Here is a 25,390-nt window from a genome sequence, read left to right on the forward strand (position 1 = left end):
ACGATTCACAATACATAAACCATGAAAATCGATAATACCTCCATATATTTGCACTCTCTTTCTGCTAGTAAAAAATCTTATCCCATAAGTGATTCCAATGTATACTCTCCAAACCAATACAATGCTACGAACCAAATTTTATCTTTACCTCAGCACGATGCTTTACAAAATATTTCCCAACCCTCCTCGTCAAAATCCAATCATTCCACCTTAGACTCTAATAACCACATGTCTAATCTTCTTACCATGGCAATAGAACAATCAAGTAAGACAGATAATCTAATCCCTATAGACCAATAACCCCCAGATGCCTACCAATCTAGTTTCATTAGACAAACTACTATCTCCCAACGCACAATACATGACAAATCATGTGATGGGAGAACAAGGGGAAGCTATATGACCCATAAGGAAATCTCGCACAAAGATTTCAAGCCCAAGAGAAATAACAATATTGTTATTCACGGAGAAGCTGTAAGCACGTGATTTTTGACCCTCCCCGGGAATTTTTACGTTCTTAAGCTTAAATATTTAATTTAGGACTAATATAGCTATTTTAACTATTTTTACTTTATTACGTTGCAAAAAGAAAAATTTCAAAAAAACAAATATATAAATTTTAGTTTATGTATCTCTCATAAATTTGAAAAATACAAAAATTGTACTTTATTTTTGTACTTTATATAATTTCGAAAATTACAAAAAAAATATATAGTTCTATTAAGGTTTTATAGTCATTTTTAACTTTGAAAAATACAAAATATTACCTCATATTTTATCTTAATATTTAAAAATGAAAATTACAAAAAAAATAGTTTTATTAATATTTTGTAGCTATTTTAAACCTTGAAAAATATTTAAAAAAAAAAAGATATAGTTTTGTTTAAATACTAGTCTTATTTTTGGTAGTTATTTTGCTTACATAGGACTAATTAAGCAACGTGTTCCTATTTCTCGGGTCCGGGCAAAAGAATAATATTCGGGTTCAAACTGCCCAGTTTTAGGCCTAATTTTCGGACCTAGCCCATAATAAACCGTGTCCAAGACACGTGGGGAACCCCACCACGCGTGGGGGACATATGCCTTGAACCCCACCACGCGTGGGCTCATTTTTCTGGGCAAACCCATGCTAAATACACGGACATTTTGCTGAACAAAAAAGACTTTGAAATTTTTTTTGGAGGGACTACTGTTCACCTTTCTTCTTCTTCTTCAAAAGAAGAAGAAGCAAACCCTACGAAAAAAAACCAGTGAAACCACCCAGCTCCCTCTCCGTCAAGGACCACCCTCCTCCTCCATCACCACCATCGACAGACCACCATTGCTCCTCCTCCTAACCCCCTCCACCATCATCAATAACCAGACGACGAGCCCAACTCCATTCCCTACGTCCAAGCGCCACCACCGAGCACCACCACCGGCAGTCCACCCTTGCTGCTTCACTCGTCATCCTCCTCGCGTCACCCTTCCTCGTCTCCAGACCTCCATAGCCCTCGACCATTACTGTCGCAACCAGCTCCCCCATCGACTCCCTCACGTCCTAACACCACTACACTACTGTCGTAACCAACAAGTCAGTCCCACCCCCCGTCGCAGCCCCAGTCCCGCCGACCTCAACCAAAAAACCCAGCAACGCCCATCGACCACCCGTCAAGCAGCAGCCATCGCTGCTGCGTCGTCCAACCACCCCCGTCGTCACTGCCCAAGGTGACCATCCAGTCGCACCCCCACTGCCCAAACAACTAGCCCACAGCTGCTCCCCCACGTCCACCGTCGCCCAGCTTCCCCCAGCTCGCCTCCTTCCCCAGCAACGAACCAGTCGTCATTGGCATTAGCATGCCCAGTTGTCGCCGTTTCTTCGCCATCGTCGCGCAGTCCGTCTGAGGTCGTCGTCGGGTTGTGCTCGTGTCTTCCGGTCTGATACCGTTGAGTTCGGCATCGAGGTTCCGTCATTGGAGAGGTTTCCGATAGTTGTCGAGACAGTTTGGTTGTTGTTCTTGCTTCAAACAGGTGCATATACATTTCCAAACTTGTTATATTTGCTTAAATGGAATGAAATGATATGGTTTCCTATGCACTGTTTGTGTATCGGATTTGTTGAATGTCTCTTCCTTTGTTTCATTATTTTAAGTAGCTATTCCGCATTTTGTTTCTTCATGCTAAGATTATGGTTATCTACATGCTTGTCTTAAGAGTTGTTTGTACGTATAGTAGTAATGTTAAAATCATAGGAGTAATTTTAATCCCACTGAAAAATATTCGTTTCATCAAATAAGTTTAATCTACAACCCATGACCTCGCAAAGTAGCAAAATGTGGTTATTTTAGCCTTGTCTCTTTTTTCTAAAATAAATAAATAATAAACAAAAAAAACGAGACTAGCTTCGCCAAAAAAATAAAAATGTACAGATTGCGGAGCCTTCACAAAAAACGTATATATTAAATACTTAGATTCCGGGTCGGGCCGTTTAGCGAATTTCACGTTCCTACAAAAATAATAATGCGCTAGTTGCTTTAGGCCCGCCTTTAATAATTTAATTTCCTTAAACTCGGGTGCACATTTATGTGACCTAAATCCAAATCTCAACGAAGTCGAAATGTGTCTCTAATCATGGGTACATTGATTGTGACGTGGTCGGAGATGCATTTCCATGACGTTGCAAACTCCTTTAAAATATAAGAATGAGATGAGCCTCGCCGAATAAAAATACAAATCGCGGGACCCTCAGTAAATACTTGTTTTAAACTACTTAGAATTCAGGAGGTCCGTTTAGCGAATTTCACGGTCTTCCCAAAATAATAACGCGATAGTCTCTTTAGGCGCGTGTTTAATAATCTACTTTCCTAAACTAGGGTGTGTATTTCATGCGACCCGAATCCAAATCCTAAAACATCAAATAAAAATATGTTTCGGATTGTGGGTGCATTTCATGTGACACAGTCCAAAGATATGTTTTTAAGCGATGTTCACATTCCTAAAAAATAATGATAATAAAGCGGTAAAAGATAAAATTTGCACATGGTTCATAATTGTATTAAAAATCAGATAAATAAGCCGAATATAACAGTTGAGCGACCGTGCTAGAACCACGGAACTCGGGAATGCCTAACACCTTCTCCCGGGTTAACAGAATTCCTTATCTAGATTTCTGGTACGCAGACTGTAATATAGAGTCATTCATTTCCTCGATTCGGGATTAAAATTGGTGACTTGGGACACCCTAAATCTCCCAAGTGGCGACTCTGAAATAATTAAACCAATCCGGTTTCGATTGTCCTTTAATTGGAAAAAACTCCCTCGCGCCCCCTCGGGTGCGGAAAAAGGAGGTGTGACAGCTCTGGCGACTCTGCTGGGGATTAAACCCAGAACCACTGGTTCAGGGTTAGAAATTCGAGCTTAGATAAATTGTTATATTTGGCATTATCTAATTATTACATGTTTTGAGCCTAATGTGCTAAATGCTGCTTTTACCGCTTTGATATTATTTGAACTGTATATAAACTATGCCGAAACCTTTCTCTTCTTACCTCCGGGGATGTGCTTACTGGTTGAGACTCCCTATTCTGTTAGTGTCATACCCTAAATAAAAGAGGCTCGGAAAGTTTCTAAGCCGGCTGGCCTTTTGGTTCCCGGAAAGGAGCTCCTTCCTCAGCTCGAGTTGTCCGCTCGGGTACACTGTCTAGAACACCGACCCAGGTTTTTGAACCTAGTATAACAAAGCCACATGCCGGATCCCTAGTAGGAATGTTTATTTGCATCATGTGCATTTGACTTAGGGGACTCAACATAGGGGTTGGGTCCGTCTAGGACAAGCAACCTGAAAATAATAGACAATCTTTCGGCATCCTATGTGCTACATGTTGTATTTAGTCAAGGGCGTATAGGTCATTTGGTCATTTCCAGCATGATGTTATTTTAATCAAAGCATGGGGAACATTTGTGGAATCCAAGAAGCCTTGGAATTCTCTATGTCCCCCACGCTTGCTTTTTGGGAAAACACATGGGGAACATTTGTGGAATCCAAGAAGTCTTGGAATTCCCATATGTCCCCCACGCTTCATATGTTGGGAAAAGCGCATGGGGAGCATTTGCGGAATCCAAGAAGTCTTGGAAATCGTTATGTCTCCCATGCCACATTTTTGAAAGAAATAATAAATATAAAAAATAAAATTACAAATAAAACAAAGCATGAAAATTCAAAAAGATTTTGTATGTTTTCCACAGATTAAAAAAAAAATCGTGAAAAAGAGGAGAAAAAATGACAGTGTAGAGATATAACTACTTATTTTTAGAGAAAAATCAATGTTCGAGTAGTATCGAAACTCTGCCGAAATTTTGAGAAAATGAAAATGAATGTCTTATTAGTTTGTTATATTAAAAGCAAAGGAAAAATAGAGAAAAAATCATCATTGTTCTGTCTTGTTTTTAAAAAAAATGTAGAAAAGAAAATAGTTTGTTTTGCCATAAAAATGAAAATAAAAAAAAGAGGTTTTGTTTTAAAATGGGTTTTTATTTATTTATCTGTTTATGAAAATGTCAAAATAAAAATAAAAATAATAAAATAAAAAGAGTTGGGCGTTGAAAGTAGTTTTATTATTTGTTGCAAATATATATATATATATAATCCAAAAAAAAAATCCAAAAAGTTTTTCTTTATTTCCAAAATATGTATATATATATATATCTTTATCTGTTGCAAGAACATTTGTCTTACCAAAAGTTTTTAGAATCCCAATTTTCAAAACAAATAATCCAAAAATATTTTCCATTATTGACTTCTTTAGAAAGTCTTTCTAGTTGTTTCTTTAAAAAAAATAAAAATATATATATATATAATATTAAAAAAAAACAAATCCGAAAATATTTTGATTCTTCTTTCAGAAATTGAAAAGAAAATTCAAAATTCAAAAAAAAAACATTTTAGGAGCATTTCTTATATTAAAGGTAAAATTCCGAAGAATATTTTCTTCTTTTCTTTAGAATAATAAAAAAAAACGAAAATTCAAAAATATTAGTCTTTCTTTTAAAAAGAAAATCAATCAAAAAATAATATTTCCTTGCTTCTTTTAAAGTAGTTCTTTTAAACGAAAATTCAAAAAAAAAGTTAGTTCATCTGCTTATTATTATTTACCTACTTATTCTTATTTGCCCGAACTACGCGGGTTTGATTCTCACCGGATGTGAGATACGTAGGCAACCCTCATCGGGTCCAACCCCATCTTTTGCTAAAAAGCCAAAAAAACAAATAATAATAATAATAACAAAAAATATATGTCAAATTTTAATTTTGTCATAAAGAAGTCAGGTGACGCTGTTTTATCAAGACATAGCCGAATGTTCCCGAAAGGGACGCCGGAAGGCTGACTTTGCATAAACAGCCACTTTTGGGTCATTTTTAAGACTTGGTCCAGTTGACCCCCACAGCCTAAAAATCTTCGTCCCCGAGACGTTGAAAGGCCGTGTTTGCAATATTGACTTTTCTAATTTGAAAACGACAAAAAGAGTTATAAATAAGTCAGGTGATGCTGTTTTGTCATAAATGGCCGAATGTTCCCGAAAGGGACGCCGGAAGGCTGACTTTGCATAAACAGCCACCTTTGGGTCATTTTAAGACTTGGTCCAGTTGACCCACACAGCCTTAAAAAACTCTTCGTCCCCGAGACGCTGAAGGGCCGTGTTTGCAACACTAAGTTTTTATTATAATTTGAAAAAAAGAAGAGTCGACGGTCAGGTGAATACCGTTCAAATTTTGTCATAATAAGTCGAGCCAGCTTCGGCCACGTCTTAAACCGTTCTTGCCGAAATAGCCTTAGAGTGTCTTTCAGTTGTCGAAAGGTTATTTTCGTAAAAGAATGGACAAGTTTGTAAAATGTCATAAATAATCCTCCCCGACCTCAAAATTCATGTGAAATTCGGAAGGGGCCACATTTGCAAAAATAACCATTTGGTTGCATTTGTCGAACAGAGAAAGGGAGTTAGCCTTTTGTTTTTGAGTTTATAAATCTCTTGATTAAAGTATATGGGTTATTTGATTTTCGAGTTTGTAGGTCATCTTCAAACCTTTGAAACCCAGTTTGTTTTAGTATGAAAATTGAAAAATTGTTTGTTATTGTTTATCTTTTATTGGTCCGAACTACGCAAGGTCTGATTCACGCAGGGACGTGATACGTAGGCAATCTCCATAAGATTTGACCACCACTAAAATAAAAAATAAAATAAAAATATAATAATAAATAAATAAAAGAGAGTGTGGAAGATTTTCAGGGGGCACAATTGTCTAACTGCTTAGGTACATTGTCTCTCTGATATATGATTGTCTGTCCAATGCCCTAACACTAACGTGATGGCTTCCCTTTGATGTGTCCATATATAGAAAGTGGTTGGTTGTGGTAACTCCTCCCTGCAAAGCAAAATCAAAGGACAATGGCTCAGAACCGCAAAACCGAGTGGGTCGGTACTGATGACCGACAACAATCGATCGAACGGAACAGCGGGTTGGTAGAAGAAGTGAGAATGCTGAGACAGCATGTGGCAGACATGTATCAGGCATGGATAACGGGAAAAGCACCACCCCCTCCACCGCCAAGTCTCTTGAGCTCGGTCATTTCCCAAGCACCCAACACCATAATGGAAGATCCCCCATACTCTCCATCCCAACCCGCTTATGGCAGCCTTCCCAGCTACCCGAGTAGCTCCATCACTCCTCAATGCTTCTCCGCTCCCCAACACCGCTTCTTTCCCCGCCATACTTCACTTTCCAGGCACCCGGCTCCACAAAATGCCTACCCACCTACACAAGCCTACCAAAAGCTGCCTGGATCAGGTTTCCGGCCCTGTCAACATGCAAGAATGAAAAGGTTGCTGAAACGAGGAAAGGCTCTCGCCCCCATCGGGGTATCTTATGCCAGTCTGTTTGAAAGGCTAAGACATGCTGGTTTGATTGAGCCACTCCCCGCATGTACTATAAATCCGCTTGCAAGGAGCTTTGATCCGGCAGCACGATGCGCCTACCACTCCAATGTCATAGGGCACAACATTGAGAGCTGTCATAGCTGGAGAAGGGAAGTAGAAAAAATGATCCGAGAAGGGCGGGTTGCGATTAATAATAGTGACATGGAGCACTCGAACCTCCTCGAGAATTTGCCGACGGAGGTTGATGAGGTTGAAGCTGGTAATGGTCTCGGCAGTATTGATGCAAAGCTCAGTGGCTAAAATGCCAATTTTGATAAAGTGGAAGGACGCTCTGTTCCTTGGTTAACAAGAGAGAAGCTTGTGGTGGCTTATTCTGTTGTCATTTCTGTTGTTCGGATTATTAGGGTTATGAGTCGGATGTTGTCTTATCCAGTTTGTTTTTAGGATTTTGTTCGGGATTGTTTTGTTTGTTTTGTTATTCAAACCATTTCGCCGGTAGTCTAATATAAAGTCGGTCTTTTGTTAGTTCCAGTCGTCTTTTGTTTAGTCCTTTTATCATTTCGTTCAATGCCGATTCTAGTGACATGACATGCGCACACACTTTGGGCCTAGTCTTTAAAGTTAATCATAAAACCCTGTAAAGGCGATCCGACCATTTAAAGAAAATAAGAACGGTTTGAGGTTATTCAGAGCCCGAGTCATGTAGAACTAGGGGCAAGTGAAACACAAAGAAAAACCGTTAAAAGCAAGATTCAGTAACGTGGGCTTGTAACTCGAGTGGGGGCATTAATCTGGTGGAATGTTGGGCTGTCCCAGAAGGTTGGTCTTGGTGGTCTCTATTCTGGCTTGCCCTATCCAAGCACAGAGTTGGGTCACGTGGCCCAAACGAAGGTATGGGCTTGGTTGACTCCTAAAGTGGGGTGGACTGCGTGAGGCTAGTTTCACAGAGCAACGAATAGCTCCCGCTTTGTGCAGTGGAAGGATAACGGGCCGGTGCTTTCCAAGTCCAGCAACGCCTGATGGGCTGCTCCAATTAAACCACCATTTTAAAAAAGAGGGTTTCAGGGTGGTCGGAGATTTTTTATAGTATGTTTTGTTTGGTTTTTTCAAAAAGAAGAAGACGAGGCTACAGTCCAGTTTTTCAATTTTTCCAAAAACCTCCCTTTTTCCATTTTTCTGTTCGTGTTTTTGTAATGGGTTTGCCCCAAAAAATGAGCCCCACGCGTGGTGGGGTTCAAGGTTTGTGTCCCCCACGCGTGGTGGGGTTCCCCATGTGTCCTGGACACGGTTTATTATGGGTTAGGTCCGAAAATTAGGCCTAAAACCGGGCAGTTTGAACCCGAATATTATTCTTTTTCCCCGACCCGAGAAATAGGAACACGTTGCTTAATTAGTCCTATGTAAGCAAAATAACTACCAAAAATAAGACTAGTATTTAAACAAAACTATATCTTTTTTTTTAAAATATTTTTCAAGGTTTAAAATAGCTACAAAATATTAATAAAACTATTTTTTTTGTAATTTTCATTTTTAAATATTAAGATAAAATATGAGGTAATATTTTGTATTTTTCAAAGTTAAAAATGACTATAAAACCTTAATAGAACTATATATTTTTTTTGTAATTTTCGAAATTATATAAAGTACAAAAATAAAGTGCAATTTTTGTATTTTTCAAATTTATGAGAGATACATAAACTAAAATTTATATATATATTTTTTTGAAATTTTTCTTTTTGCAACGAAATAAAGTAAAAATAGTTAAAATAGCTATATTAGTCCTAAATTAAATATTTAAGCTTAAGAACGTAAAAATTCCCGGGGAGGGTCAAAAATCACGTGCTTACAGCTGCCCCTCTTTGACTGGAAACACGAAGAGTTTTCCGACAAAGAACGACTAGACGTGTTTTTGACCTGACCATTATTTGGACGGAATACACTTAAGGAAAGGGAGGGAATGTGACCGAGCCCTGGTATCTGAGCTGCCTACATATCCTTGGTTATACAGGAATCAGGCCACGTGTAGTTCGGGATGAGAGAGATAGTGAAGTGTACCGAGGTGAAGAGCCGATCGAGGTGCCGTTCCGTTGAGGTTCCGGTCCGCGGTCCTGTCATTACAACAAAAAAGTGAAAACTGAAAAAGACTAACTAAGCCTATCAGCTACTAGTTACAAGGATTCCTATCTCTTAAGTCTTCTGAAACTTGGTCTTGAGTCTTGAATGGTGCTTCATACAGACTTTGGATCTGAACCTTGATACTTGCTAGTTGTAGGTGCTAGTTCTTGAGCAGACCACATTTGTTCTCCACTTCCGTAATTTGGGTTCTTTTCTTTTTTTCTTTTTTTCTCTCTTTTTTCTTCTTGTTTTTTGTTTTTTGGTGACCAGCTTCTGTTGATCATCCCAGACTGTTGACTTGCATTCTTGGGGCGAGCTTCTTGTTGCTTCTATCTTGGATTGAGTGCTGGGGATTTTTGTTGTAACCTTCTGCTTTCCAGTGGGTCACTGCTTGATCTTGAAAAATGTTTCCCCGTTCTACAGGCGGACTCCTGACTTCTTCTATCTTCGACACGCAACAACCTCCGTTCTACAGGTGGGTCCCTGACAATCAAAACAAACAAAATTTCCTAACCCAGTTTGTACTGGGAAGATTTGTGAGTCGTTAGCAAAATCGTAACTCACTTACACTACTGATGCCATGATGAGAGTAAACTAAAGACTAGGCTAGGATGTGCATCTCCTATGAGTAAAACCAAAACTCTTGCTAGCAAATGTGTCTGCTAAAATAAAAACCTCAATGACTCAAACTAGAAAGTGTGTCTTCTATGGTTGAATCGGAATGAGCTAAACAAGGAAGTGCGTCTCCTAAGGGTGAAAACTTCAGTGACTAGAACTAGGAGGTGCATCTCCTATGAATAAAATATAATCTAAAAAGCCAAACTCGGGAGTGCGTCCCCTAAAGCAAAAGTATAACCTGAGTGAACCAGACTAGGAAGTGTGTCTCCTAAAATAAAATAGTCTTAGGAAGTGCGTCTCCTATGGGTGAAACCTTAATGATTGTGAACTAGGAAGTGCGTCTCCTATGAATGAAAATATTTTAGGAAGTACGTCTCCTATGGGGTAAAAGTAAACTTAGGAAGTGTGTCTCCTAAGGGGCAAAACTAAACTTTGAGGAAGTGCGTCTCCTGTGGGTACAATAAACTTAGGAAGTGCGTCTCCTATGAGTACAATAAACTTAGGAAGTGCGTCTCCTACTGGTAAAAACTTGCTTAGGAAGTGCGTCTCCTATTGGGTGCAATAAACTTAGGAAGTGCGTCTCCTACTGGTGAAACTAAACTTAGGAAGTGCGTCTCCTATCGGTAGAACTGAACTTAGGAAGTGCGTCTCCTATGATAAACTGAACTTAGGAAGTGCGTCTCCTATGGTAAAACTGAATTTTAGGAAGTGCGTCTCCTATTGGTACAACTATTCTTAGGAAGTGCGTCTCCTATTGGTGAAACTTCTTAGGAAGTGCGTCTCCTATTGGTACAATGGATCTAGGAAGTGCGTCTCCTATTGGTAAAACTTAACTTAGGAAGTGCGTCTCCTATTGGTACAACTATTCTTAGGAAGTGCGTCTCCTATTGGTATAATGGATCTAGGAAGTGCGTCTCCTATGGGTAAAAATAAACTTTAGGAAGGAAATGTATGCCTCTGTTATCTGGGCGGGCTCCCAATTTCAACACTTGAAAAAAAGACTGAATGTATGCCTCTGTTATCTGGGCGGGCTCCCAACTTCAACACTTGAAATAAAAAGACTGAATGTATGCCTCTGTTATCTGGGCGGGCTCCCAATTTCAACAATTGAAATAAAAAGACTGAATGTATGCCTCTGTTATCTGGGCGGGCTCCCAACTTCAACACTTAAAAGTAAAGACTGAATGTATGCCTCTATTATCTGGGCGGGCTCCCAATTTCAACACTTGAAGGTAAAGACTGAATGTATTCCTCTGTTATTATGGGTGGGCTCCCAATTTCAACACCTAAAAGTAAAAAGACTAAATGTATGCCTCTGTTATCTGGGCGGGCTCCCAACTTCAACATTTGAAATAAAAGACTGAATGTATGCCTCTATTATCTGGGCGGGCTCCCAACTTCAACACTTGAAATAAAAGACTGAATGTATGCCTCTATTATCTGGGCGGGCTCCCAACTTCAACATTTAAAAGTAAAGACTGAATGTATGCCTCTATTATCTGGGCGGGCTCCCAATTTCAACAATTGAAATAAAAGACTGAATGAATGCCTCTGTTATCTGGGCGGGCTCCCAATTTCAATACTTGAAAGTAAAGACTGAAACCAACATATCCTATTTGAGGGCGGATGAACCCGACATATCCTATTTGAGGGCGGATGAACCCGACATATCCTATTTGAGGGCGGATGAACTCAACATATCCTATTTGAGGGCGGATGAACCCAACATATCCTATTTGAGGGCGGATGAACCCGACATATCCTATTTGAGGGCGGATGAACCCGACATATCCTATTTGAGGGCGGATGAACCCAACACATCCTATTTGAGGGCGGATGAACCCGACACATCCTATTTGAGGGCGGATGAACCCGACACATCCTATTTGAGGGCGGATGAACCCGACATATCCTATTTGAGGGCGGATGAACCCAACATATCCTATTTGAGGGCGGATGAACCCGACATATCCTATTTGAGGGCGGATGAACCCGACATATCCTATTTGAGGGCGGATGAACCCGACATATCCTATTTGAGGGCGGATGAACCCGACATATCCTATTTGAGGGCGGATGAACCCGACATATCCTATTTGAGGGCGGATGAACCCGACATATCCTATTTGAGGGCGGATGAACCCGACATATCCTATTTGAGGGCGGATGAACCCGACATATCCTATTTGAGGGCGGATGAACCCGACATATCCTATTTGAGGGCGGATGAACCCGACATATCCTATTTGAGGGCGGATGAACCCGACATATCCTATTTGAGGGCGGATGAACCCAACATATCCTATTTGAGGGCGGATGAACCCAACATATCCTATTTGAGGGCGGATGAACCCAACAGATCCTATTTGAGGGCGAATGAACCCAACATATCCTATTTGAGGGCGAATGAACCCGACATATCCTATTTGAGGGCGGATGAACCCGACATATCCTATTTGAGGGCGGATCAACATATCCTATTTGAGGGCGGATGAACCCGACAGATCCTATTTGAGGACGGATGAACCCAACATATCCTATTTGAGGGCGGATGAACCCAACATATCCTATTTGAGGACGGATGAACCCAACAGATCCTATTTGAGGGCGGATGAACCCAACAGATCCTATTTGAGGGTGGGTGAACCCGACAGATCCTATTTGAGGGCGGATGAACCCGACATATCCTATTTGAGGGCGGATGAACCCGACATATCTTTAAGACTTGAAAATGTCTTACCTCGAATACTTGCTGGGGATTGGGATGAATTTTCCTTTTCTACCTTCCCCATTTTTTATTATTATTCCTTTTTTTTTATTCCCTTTTTTGTTTTGTTTTTGCATAGCTTCTTCCTTCAAAGACTACCTCCCTTGGTTTACTTACCTGTTGGGGGGTAAAATGTTATCAGCTGGGGGTACCTGACTTCCAGAAAATTTTCTAAATGGAAGGAAAATTTCTGCCCCAGTTTGATAATATCCCTTGTGGCACGCAGTTCTGGCATCAATGCCATTTCATTTACCTGTTTCAAATCAAACAAAATTGTTAGTTTAAAACATGGTGGTTGGTTGTGATACTCCTACTGGGATGGCTTTCCCTTTCTCCTTCCTTGCTATGCGCTCCACAACTTGTTGGGGATGATATTATTTGCTGGGGATAATCCCTTCCTGCTGGGGGTATCCCTCTTCTTTTGTGACGTAGCTTGGAAACTGGCATTTCCCCGACCTTTTAGTCTAGTATGGATTCCGCCAAATCATGTTCACTGCTTTCCTTGCTTTGTTCATGGGCCTTGGCCTTGAGGCTTATAACCTTGGGTTTGGCAAGGAGATCTCTCTTGACGCTCGTCAATCCTTTTGTCAATTCCCTTTGCTGGGGATATCTTTTTTGACACTGGCCTCGCGCTTGTTCCTCGCTGACTATACCATTTGGATATACTAGTCAGATCTCATCTTGGAAAGCTGATGGCGTATTTTGAAGTCATTTCATACTTGTTCTGACCGGACAGACTCTATTGGGGAAAATTAAAAGACAAAGGAAACGATGACTCTTTTACAAAAGAAACTATAAATAAAAACCTATCAATCGCAGATACCGACTCTAATGGCCATGACATACATATGGGGGCCTATCCTTCACCATCAATCATCTTTCAAGATCCTCAATTGGTGATTCCCCATCTGATTCTTAATCTTATTCGACTTGCAGTGCCCGAAGGGTTTTCACTATCAAGTCTCTCTCATTTTTGGCTTTTCTCTCAGCTTTCATCGCCTTATGGTGCCTGTGAAGGTTTTCATCGATAAGACTCTCTCATTTGTATCACTTTCCAGCTGGGGATTTGGAGTGTCGCTGGTATGACTCTTTCTGTTGGAGATTAGAGTCCCTTCTGCTGTGGAACAGAATGTTATGTTTGCCGGTAAGACTCTTCATTTTGTCTGACTTGGCATCTTTTGAAGACTGATCGGAAGGTCTTTCTTTGGACCGTAATGTGGGTTTTGGATAGGGCTAGAAAGAAAGGGTATTAAAGGCTCAAAAATGCATTAATTTTGGGTTATTAATTACAACCTTCGGAATTAGATTATTTACATCAAACGCAACTTTTTGCCCCAGTTTCTTGCTTGGGGATATTTTAATTGATTTTTTTCATTTTTCAAAACTATGACCGAGCCGTGAAGCGCCTACGTATCCTCTTTGAGGAATCAGGTCAAACGTAGTTCCCAATTCCTCTTTTTTATTTGACTTTCCTTTTTTTTTTATTCTTCTTTTCTTTTCTTTTTCTTTTTTTTTCTCTCTTTTTCGTTTTGTTGTTTTTTTTCTTTCTCTTTTTTTTTCTTTTTTTTTCGTTGCTACTGATTCCGAACGAGGGGTATGAAAGAAAATAAATAAGGCTCAAAAGGGGTTAACGAAGGATAAAGTGTTTGGGTAGCAGAACGAAATGCCTTCGTCATTCCAGTCTTCAAAACATGCCAAGTGCAAACAACACAATTGAACATAGATTTATAGTCTCTTCCGATGATGCTGGACTTGACAATTATGTTAAACCTTTTATTTTTCCTTTGTCATTTCTAAAGCACCGTTGGGCGACACCCTCATTATATTGAACGGCCCTCACGCCAATTTGGCGAATCTTGGTTTTAACGGTTTTTCTTTGTGTTTCACTTGCCCCTAGTTCTACATGACTCGGGCTCTGAATAACCTCAAACCGTTCTTATTTTCTTTAAATGGTCGGATCGCCTTTACAGGGTTTTATGATTAACTTTAAAGACTAGGCCCAAAGTGTGTGCGCATGTCATGTCACTAGAATCGGCATTGAACGAAATGATAAAAGGACTAAACAAAAGACGACTGGAACTAACAAAAGACCAACTTTATATTAGACTACCGGCGAAATGGTTTGAATAACAAAACAAACAAAACAATCCCGAACAAAATCCTAAAAACAAACTGGATAAGACAACATCCGACTCATAACCCTAATAATCCGAACAACAGAAATGACAACAGAATAAGCCACCACAAGCTTCTCTCTTGTTAACCAAGGAACAGAGCGTCCTTCCACTTTATCAAAATTGGCATTTTAGCCACTGAGCTTTGCATCAATACTGCCGAGACCATTACCAGCTTCAACCTCATCAACCTCCGTCGGCAAATTCTCGAGGAGGTTCGAGTGCTCCATGTCACTGTTATTAATCGCAACCCGCCCTTCTCGGATCATTTTCTCTACTTCCCTTCTCCAGCTATGACAGCTCTCAATGTTGTGCCCTATGACATTGGAGTGGTAGGCGCATCGTGCTGCCGGATCAAAGCTCCTTGCAAGCGGATTTATAGTACATGCGGGGAGTGGCTCAATCGAACCAGCATGCCTTAGCCTTTCAAACAGACTGGCATAAGATACCCCGATGGGGGCGAGAGCCTTTCCTCGTTTCAGCAACCTTTTCATTCTTGCATGTTGACAGGGCCGGAAACCTGATCCAGGCGGCTTTTGGTAGGCTTGTGTAGGTGGGTAGGCATTTTGTGGAGCCGGGTGCCTGGAAAGTGAAGTATGGCGGGGAAAGAAGCGGTGTTGGGGAGCGGAGAAGCATTGAGGAGTGATGGAGCTACTCGGGTAGCTGGGAAGGCTGCCATAAGCGGGTTGGGATGGAGAGTATGGGGGATCTTCCATTATGGTGTTGGGTGCTTGGGAAATGACCGAGCTCAAGAGACTTGGCGGTGGAGGGGGTGGTGCTTTTCCCGTTATCCATGCCTGATACATGTCTGCCACATGCTGTCTCAGCATTCTCACTTCTTCTACCAACCCGCTGTTCCGTTCGATCGATTGTTGTCGGTCATCAGTACCGACCCACTCGGTTTTGCGATTTTGAGCCATTGTCCTTTGATTTTGCTTTGCAGGGAGGAGTTACCACAACCAACCACTTTCTATATATGGACACATCAAAGGGAAGCCATCACGTTAGTGTTAGGGCATTGGACAGACAATCATATATCAGAGAGACAATGTACCTAAGCAGTTAGACAATTGTGCCCCCTGAAAATCTTCCACACTCTCTTTTATTTATTTATTATTATATTTTTTTTTTATTTTTTATTTTAGTGGTGGTCGAATATTATGGATATTGCCTACGTATCACGTCCCTGCGTGAATCAGACCTTGCGTAGTTCGGACCAATAAAAGATAAACAATAACAAACAATTTTTCAATTTTCATACTAAAACAAACTGGGTTTCAAAGGTTTGAAGATGACCTACAAACTCGAAAATCAAATAACCCATATACTTTAATCAAGAGATTTATAAACTCAAAAACAAAAGGCTAACTCCCTTTCTCTGTTCGACAAATGCAACCAAATGGTTATTTTTGCAAATGTGGCCCCTTCCGAATTTCACATGAATTTTGAGGCCGGGGAGGATTATTTATGACATTTTACAAACTTGTCCATTCTTTTACGAAAATAACCTTTCGACAACTGAAAGACACTCTAAGGCTATTTCGGAAAGAACGGTTTAAGACGCGGCCGAAGCTGGCTCGACTTATTATGACAAAATTTGAACGGTATTCACCTGACCGTCGACTCTTCTTTTTTTCAAATTATAATGAAAACTTAGTGTTGCAAACACGGCCCTTCAGCGTCTCGGGGACGAAGAGTTTTTAAGGCTGTGTGGGTCAACTGGACCAAGTCTTAAAATGACCCAAAGGTGACTGTTTATGCAAAGTCAGCCTTCCGGCGTCCCTTTCGGGAACATTCGGCCATTTATGACAAAACAGCATCACCTGACTTATTTATAACTCTTTTTATCGTTTTCAAATTAGAAAAGTCAATATTGCAAACACGGCCTTTCAACGTCTCGGGGACGAAGATTTTTAGGCTGTGGGGGTCAACTGGACCAAGTCTTAAAAATGACCCAAAAGTGGCTGTTTATGCAAAGTCAGCCTTCCGGCGTCCCTTTCGGGAACATTCGGCTATGTCTTGATAAAACAGCGTCACCTGACTTCTTTATGACAAAATTAAAATTTGACATATATTTTTTGTTATTATTATTATTATTTGTTTTTTTGGCTTTTTAGCAAAAGATGGGGTTGGACCCGATGAGGGTTGCCTACGTATCTCACATCCGATGAGAATCAAACCCGCGTAGTTCGGGCAAATAAGAATAAGTAGGTAAATAATAATAAGCAGATGAACTAACTTTTTTTTGAATTTTCGTTTAAAAGAACTACTTTAAAAGAAGCAAGGAAATATTATTTTTCGATTGATTTTCTTTTTAAAAGAAAGACTAATATTTTTAAATTTTCGTTTTTTTTATTATTCTAAAGAAAAGAAGAAAATATTATTCGGAATTTTACCTTTAATATAAGAAATGCTCCTAAAATGTTTTTTTTTTGAATTTTGAATTTTCTTTTCAATTTCTGAAAGAAGAATCAAAATATTTTCGGATTTGTTTTTTTTTAATATTATATATATATATATTTTTTTAAATGAACAACTAGAAAGACTTTCTAAAGAAGTCAATAATGGAAAATATTTTTGGATTATTTGTTTTGAAAATTGGGATTCTAAAAACTTTTGGTAAGACAAATGTTCTTGCAACAGATAAAGATATATATATATATATACATATAAAGAAAAACTTTTTGGATTATATATATATATATATTTGCAACAAATAATAAAACTACTTTCAACGCCCAACTCTTTTTATTTTATTATTTTTATTTTTATTTTGACATTTTCATAAACAGATAAATAAATAAAAACCCATTTTAAAACAAAACCTCTTAGGATATGTCGGGTTCATCCGCCCTCAAATAGGATATGTCGGGTTCATCCGCCCTCAAATAGGATGTGTTGGGTTCATCCGCCCTCAAATAGGATATGTCGGGTTCATCCGCCCTCAAATAGGATATGTCGGGTTCATCCGCCCTCAAATAGGATATGTTGGGTTCATCCGCCCTCAAATAGGATATGTTGAGTTCATCCGCCCTCAAATAGGATATGTCGGGTTCATCCGCCCTCAAATAGGATATGTCGGGTTCATCCGCCCTCAAATAGGATATGTTGGTTTCAGTCTTTACTTTCAAGTGTTGAAATTGGGAGCCCGCCCAGATAACAGAGGCATTCATTCAGTCTTTTATTTCAATTGTTGAAATTGGGAGCCCGCCCAGATAATAGAGGCATACATTCAGTCTTTACTTTTAAATGTTGAAGTTGGGAGCCCGCCCAGATAATAGAGGCATACATTCAGTCTTTTATTTCAAGTGTTGAAGTTGGGAGCCCGCCCAGATAATAGAGGCATACATTCAGTCTTTTATTTCAAATGTTGAAGTTGGGAGCCCGCCCAGATAATAGGGGCATACATTTAGTCTTTTTACTTTTAGGTGTTGAAACTGGGAGCCCGCCCATAATAACAGAGGAATACATTCAGTCTTTACCTTCAAGTGTTGAAATTGGGAGCCCGCCCAGATAATAGAGGCATACATTCAGTCTTTACTTTTAAGTGTTGAAGTTGGGAGCCCGCCCAGATAACAGAGGCATACATTCAGTCTTTTTATTTCAATTGTTGAAATTGGGAGCCCGCCCAGATAACAGAGGCATACATTCTGTCTTTTTATTTCAAGTGTTGAAGTTGGGAGCCCGCCCAGATAACAGAGGCATACATTCAATCTTTTTTTCAAGTGTTGAAATTGGGAGCCCGCCCAGATAACAGAGGCATACATTTCCTTCCTAAAGTTTATTTTTACCCATAGGAGACTCACTTCCTAGATCCATTGTACCAATAGGAGACGCACTTCCTAAGAATAGTTGTACCAATAGGAGACGCACTTCCTAAGTTAAGTTTTACCAATAGGAGACGCACTTCCTAGATCCATTGTACCAATAGGAGACGCACTTCCTAAGAAGTTTCACCAATAGGAGATGCACTTCCTAAGAATAGTTGTACCAATAGGAGACGCACTTCCTAAAATTCAGTTTTACCATAGGAGACGCACTTCCTAAGTTCAGTTTATCATAGGAGACGCACTTACTAAGTTCAGTTCTACCGATAGGAGACGCACTTCCTAAGTTTAGTTTCACCAGTAGGAGACGCACTTCCTAAGTTTATTGCACCCAATAAGAGACGCACTTCCTAAGCAAGTTTTTACCAGTAGGAGACGCACTTCCTAAGTTTATTGTACCCATAGGAGACGCACTTCCTAAGTTTATTGTACCCACAGGAGACGCACTTCCTCAAAGTTTAGTTTTGCCCATAGGAGACACACTTCCTAAGTTTACTTTTACCCCATAGGAGACGCACTTCCTAAAATATTTTCATTCATAGGAGACGCACTTCCTAGTTCACAATCATTAAGGTTTCACCCATAGGAGACGCACTTCCTAAGACTATTTTATTTTAGGAGACACACTTCCTAGTCTGGTTCACTCAGGTTATACTTTTGCTTTAGGGGACGCACTCCCGAGTTTGGCTTTTTAGATTATATTTTATTCATAGGAGACGCACTTCCTAGTTCTAGTCACTGAAGTTTTCACCCTTAGGAGACGCACTTCCTAGTTTAGCTCATTCCGATTCAACCATAGAAGACACACTTTCTAGTTTGAGTCATTGAGGTTTTTATTTTAGCAGACACATTTGCTAGCAAGAGTTTTGGTTTTACTCATAGGAGATGCACATCCTAGCCTAGTCTTTAGTTTACTCTCATCATGGCATCAGTAGTGTAAGTGAGTTACGATTTTGCTAACGACTCACAAATCTTCCCAGTACAAACTGGGTTAGGAAATTTTATTTGTTTTGATTGTCAGGGACCCGCCTGTAGAACGGAGGTTGTTGCGTGTCGAAGATAGAAGAAGTCAGGAGTCCGCCTGTAGAACGGGGAAATATTTTTCAAGATCAAGCAGTGACCCACTGGAAAGCAGAAGGTTACAACAAAAATCCCCAGCACTCAATCCAAGATAGAAGCAACAAGAAGCTCGCCCCAAGAATGCAAGTCAACAGTCTGGGATGATGAACAGAAGTTGGTCACCAAAAAACAAAAAAACAAGAAGAAAAAAAAAAGAGAAAAAAAGAAAAAAAAAGAAAAGAACCCAAATTACGGAAGTGGAGAACAAATGTGGTCTGCTCAAGAACTAGCACCTACAACTAGCAAGTATCGAGGTTCAGATCCAAAGTCTGTATGAAGCACCATTCAAGACTCAAGACCAAGTTTTAGAAGACTTAAGAGATAGGAATCCTTGTAACTAGTAGCTGATAGGCTTAGTTAGTCTTTTTCAGTTTTCACTTTTTTGTTGTAATGACAGGACCGCGGACCGGAACCTCAACGGAACGGCACCTCGATCGGCTCTTCACCTCGGTACACTTCACTATCTCTCTCATCCTGAACTACACGTGGCCTGATTCCTGTATAACCAAGGATATGTAGGTAGCTCAGATACCAGGGCTCGGTCACATTCCCTCCCTTTCCTTAAGTGTAGTCCGTCCAAATAATGGTCGGGTCAAAAACACGTCTAGTCGTTCTTTGTCGGAAAACTCTTCGTGTTTCCAGTCAAAGAGGGGCAGCTGTAAGCACGTGATTTTTGACCCTCCCCGAGAATTTTTACGTTCTTAAGCTTAAATATTTAATTTAGGACTAATATAGCTATTTTAACTATTTTTACTTTATTTCGTTGCAAAAAGAAAAATTTCAAAAAAATATATATATAAATTTTAGTTTATGTATCTCTCATAAATTTGAAAAATACAAAAATTGTACTTTATTTTTGTACTTTATATAATTTCGAAAATTACAAAAAAAATATATAGTTCTATTAAGGTTTTATAGTCATTTTTAACTTTGAAAAATACAAAATATTACCTCATATTTTATCTTAATATTTAAAAACGAAAATTACAAAAAAAATAGTTTTATTAATATTTTGTAGCTATTTTAAACCTTGAAAAATATTTTAAAAAAAAAGAAAGATATAGTTTTGTTTAAATACTAGTCTTATTTTTGGTAGTTATTTTGCTTACATAGGACTAATTAAGCAACGTGTTCCTATTTCTCGGGTCCGGGCAAAAGAATAATATTCGGGTTCAAACTGCCCGGTTTTAGGCCTAATTTTCGGACCTAGCCCATAATAAACCGTGTCCAGGACACGTGGGGAACCCCACCACGCGTGGGGGACATATGCCTTGAACCCCACCACGCGTGGGCTCATTTTTCTGGGCAAACCCATGCTAAATACACGGACATTTTGCTGAACAAAAAAGACTTTGAAATTTTTTTTTGAGGGACTATTGTTCACCTTTCTTATTCTTCTTCAAAAGAAGAAGAAGCAAACCCTACGAAAAAAAACCAGTGAAACCACCCAGCTCCCTCTCCGTCAAGGACCACCCTCATCCTCCATCACCACCATCGACAGACCACCATTGCTCCTCCTCCTAACCCCCTCCACCATCATCAATAACCAGACGACGAGCCCAACTCCATTCCCTACGTCCAAGCGCCACCACCGAGCACCAGCACCGGCAGTCCACCCTTGCTGCTTCACTCGTCATCCTCCTCGCGTCACCCTTCCTCGTCTCCAGACCTCCATAGCCCTCGACCATTACTGTCGCAACCAGCTCCCCCATCGACTCCCTCACGTCCTAACACCACTACACTACTGTCGTAACCAACAAGTCAGTCCCACCCCCCGTCGCAGCCCCAGTCCCGCCGACCTTAACCAAAAAACCCAGCAACGCCCATCGACCACCCGTCAAGCAGCAGCCATCGCTGCTGCGTCGTCCAACCACCCCCGTCGTCACTGCCCAAGGTGACCATCCAGTCGCACCCCCACTGCCCAAACTACTAGCCCACAGCTGCTCCCCCACGTCCACCGTCGCCCAGCTTCCCCCAGCTCGCCTCCTTCCCTAGCAACGAACCAGTCGTCATTGGCATTAGCATGCCCAGTTGTCGCCGTTTCTTCGCCATCGTCGCGCAGTCCGTCTGAGGTCGTCGTCGGGTTGTGCTCGTGGCTTCCGGTCTGATACCTTTGAGTTCGGCATCGAGGTTCCGTCATTGGAGAGGTTTCCGATAGTTGTCGAGACAGTTTGGTTGTTGTTCTTGCTTCAAACAGGTGCATATACATTTCCAAACTTGTTATATTTGCTTAAATGGAATGAAATGATATGGTTTCCTATGCACTGTTTGTGTATCGGATTTGTTGAATGTCTCTTCCTTTGTTTCATTATTTTAAGTAGCTATTCCGCATTTTGTTTCTTCATGCTAAGATTATTGTTATCTACATGCTTGTCTTAAGAGTTGTTTGTACGTATAGTAGTAATGTTAAAATCATAGGAGTAATTTTAATCCCACTGAAAAATATTCGTTTCATCAAATAAGTTTAATCTACAACCCATGACCTCGCAAAGTAGCAAAATGTGGTTATTTTAGCCTTGTCTCTTTTTTCTAAAATAAATAAATAATAAACAAAAAAAACGAGACTAGCTTCGCCAAAAAAAATAAAAATGTACAGATTGCGGAGCCTTCACAAAAAACGTATATATTAAATACTTAGATTCCGGGTCGGGCCGTTTAGCGAATTTCACGGCCCTACAAAAATAATAATGCGCTAGTTGCTTTAGGCGCGCCTTTAATAATTTAATTTCCTTAAACTCGGGTGCACATTTATGTGACCTAAATCCAAATCTCAACGAAGTCGAAATGTGTCTCTAATCATGGGTACATTGTTTGTGACGTGGTCGGAGATGCATTTCCATGACGTTGCAAACTCCTTTAAAAAATAAGAATGAGATGAGCCTCGCCGAATAAAAATACAAATCGCGGGGCCCTCAGTAAATACTTGTTTTAAACTACTTAGAATTCAGGAGGGCCGTTTAGCGAATTTCACGGTCTTCCCAAAATAATAACGCGATAGTCTCTTTAGGTGCGTGTTTAATAATCTACTTTCCTAAACTAGGGTGTGTATTTCATGCGACCCGAATCCAAATCCTAAAACATCAAATAAAAATATGTTTCGGATTGTGGGTGCATTTCATGTGACACAGTCGAAAGATATATTTTTAAGCGATGTTCACATTCCTAAAAAATAATGATAATAAAGCGGTAAAAGATAAAATTTGCACATGGTTCATAATTGTATTAAAAATCAGATAAATAAGCCAAATATAACAGTTGAGCGACCGTGCTAGAACCACGGAACTTGGGAATGCCTAACACCTTCTCCCGGGTTAACAGAATTCCTTATCTAGATTTCTGGTACGCAGACTGTAATATAGAGTCATTCATTTCCTCGATTCGGGATTAAAATTGGTGACTTGGGACACCCTAAATCTCCCAAGTGGCGACTCTGAAATAATTAAACCAATCCGGTTTCGATTGTCCTTTAATTGGAAAAAACTCCCTCGCGCCCCCTCGGGTGCGGAAAAAGGAGGTGTGACAGAAGCAAGACAAGAAGTATATTCTCAAATGCCCAACAGCACTATTCAAAAGCTTGATGGACATAAGGCTACCAATAAACCGAGCAGTAGAAAAACATGCAGTAATACTAAGCCCATCCGTGAGGTGAAGTGCACTTTCTCTTATGGAGGAGAATCCAGTGACCCCTGCAAACCCATCATTTCTAATGAATAGAGCAACCTCCTTTGTTATTTGGAATGTACGTGGTGCGAATAATGCAAACTTCCGTAGAAATTTTAGGAAAATTATAGAGACTCATAAACCTTGTATGGTAACTCTCCTAGAAACTAGAATGCATGACCATGCTCCCCTCCAACATGAATTTCATTTTAGTAAGATGATCGAAATCCCCGTCGAGGGTCGTTCTGGCGGCTTAGTGATTATGTGGATCCATGACTTGGTGATTGTAGATGAGTTAGCGAGAGTGGATCAAGAACTTCATACTATGATTAAGATACTTCTGAATCAAAAACCTTGGCTTTTTAGTGCTTTATATGCCAATACTACTGTTAATAATAGAAATATTATATGGAATAATTTAGAAAAGTTAAATGAGACTTATGTTGGTCCATGGTTGGTCGGAGGTGACTTTAATGATGTTTTAATGTCTGATGTCAAGTGGGGAGGACGCCCTATAAATAATACTAGAGCCTCCCAGATTTGGAACTGTATTAACAAGTGTAAGCTGTTAGATCTTGGTTTTAAGCGATGTAAATATAACTGGTCGAATTGTAGGAAAAGAAGTACTGGCCTGATTATGGAGAGATTAGATAGATGTTTTGTTAATGACGAATGGCTTAGTATTTATCCAAATGCCATAGTAAACCATCTCCCATAACCTACTCAGATCATAACCCTCTCCTTATTAGACTAAGCCCTAGTTTTAAGAGCAACACTAGCAAACCCTTTAGGCTTGAAACCATGTGGTGCTCCCATCCGGACTTTATCAATATAGTGGACAAATGCTGGAGTAACAAACATCTCTTAGAAGCAGCCAATTATTTTGAGCATGAAGTTACTTGGTGGAACAACGAAGTCTTTGGTAACATCTTTCAAAAGAAGCGTAGACTTCTTGCTAGACTTAATGGTTTTCAATCCTCCGACAAGTACACTTTGAGCCCCTTTTTACAACAGCTTGAATCTTCTCTAGTTAATGAGTACAATAATGTGCTTAGGATGGAAGAGGATTTTTGGAAGCTTCGATCCAGAATTAATTGTCTCAATGAGGGAGATGCAAATACTAGATTTTTTCATATCTCCACCATCAATAGGTGTAGGCATAATAGAATTACGCACTTCAAAGATAATGTGGGAAATTGGATTGAAGACCCCGCTCAGGTAGTTGACCATACGTTAAATTTTTTTAGGGATATTTTCACCACAAGTCACGTTAGTTCGAATTTGAAGGGCATCAACTATAGTATTAGTTCCTTCAACAAATTAAATTTACACAACCTAGACAGACCAATTACTGATCAAGAAATTATTTCCGCTATCTTCTCCTTTAAACCCTTTAAAGCTCCTGGACCAGACGAGTTTCATCCTTTTTTTACTAAAAATATTGGTCCATTGTTGGTCCTACGGTGCTTAGTTATTGCAAAAATATCTTTAACACTCAACAAATCCCTGAATTCCTTAATAACACCTTTATCTGCCTTATCCCAAAAATTCTGAATGCAAATGATCTCAAAAACTTTAGACCAATAGGTCTATTTAATACTATCTACAAGATCATTACCAAGATTATTACTAATCATATAAAGCCCTATTTGGATGAGCTCATCAGTCCTTATCAAGCTAGTTTCATAAAGAATAGAAGAGCTAGTGATAACTCTATTATTATTCAAGAGGTCATTTCCAACTTTAATAAACGAAAAGGTACTAATCATGGCATGATTCTCAAAATCGATCTAGAAAAAGCTTTTGATAGATTGGAATGATCTTTCATCTTTAGAACCCTTCGCTACTTCAATTTTCCTCCTAATATTACTAGATTGATTATGTCTTGTGTTACCACTACTAACATTTTCGTTCTAGTTAATGGGACTAGAAATCCTTTCTTTATGCCAACTAGGGGTATTAGACAAGGTGATACTATGTCCCCTTACATTTTTATCCCATGCATGGAAATGTTTTCTAGATATATTAATCATGCAGTTGATTGCGCGAATTGGGACCCTATTAAGTTGTCTCCTAGGAGCCCTCTTTTGTCACATTTATTCTTTGCTAATGATTTAATTCTAATAGCTAGAGCCAATAAAAAATCTTTCTCTACTATTTTAGAAGGCATCAATGTTTTCTTTAATTTATCAGGGCAG

General features: G+C 39.7%; 1 protein-coding gene across 1 annotated transcript; it reads left to right on the forward strand.

The window, feature by feature from the left end:
- The first annotated feature begins 23,409 nt into the window (after positions 1–23,409).
- Positions 23,410–23,910, forward strand: LOC142164157 (uncharacterized). The gene has a single exon (XM_075221379.1). It carries the CDS (start codon positions 23,410–23,412, stop codon positions 23,908–23,910), a length of 501 nt encoding a protein of 166 aa, XP_075077480.1.
- Positions 23,911–25,390: the final 1,480 nt, after the last annotated feature.

Source organism: Nicotiana tabacum, chromosome 1 (genome assembly GCF_000715075.1).
Source record: "Nicotiana tabacum cultivar K326 chromosome 1, ASM71507v2, whole genome shotgun sequence".
NCBI lineage: Eukaryota > Viridiplantae > Streptophyta > Magnoliopsida > Solanales > Solanaceae > Nicotiana > Nicotiana tabacum.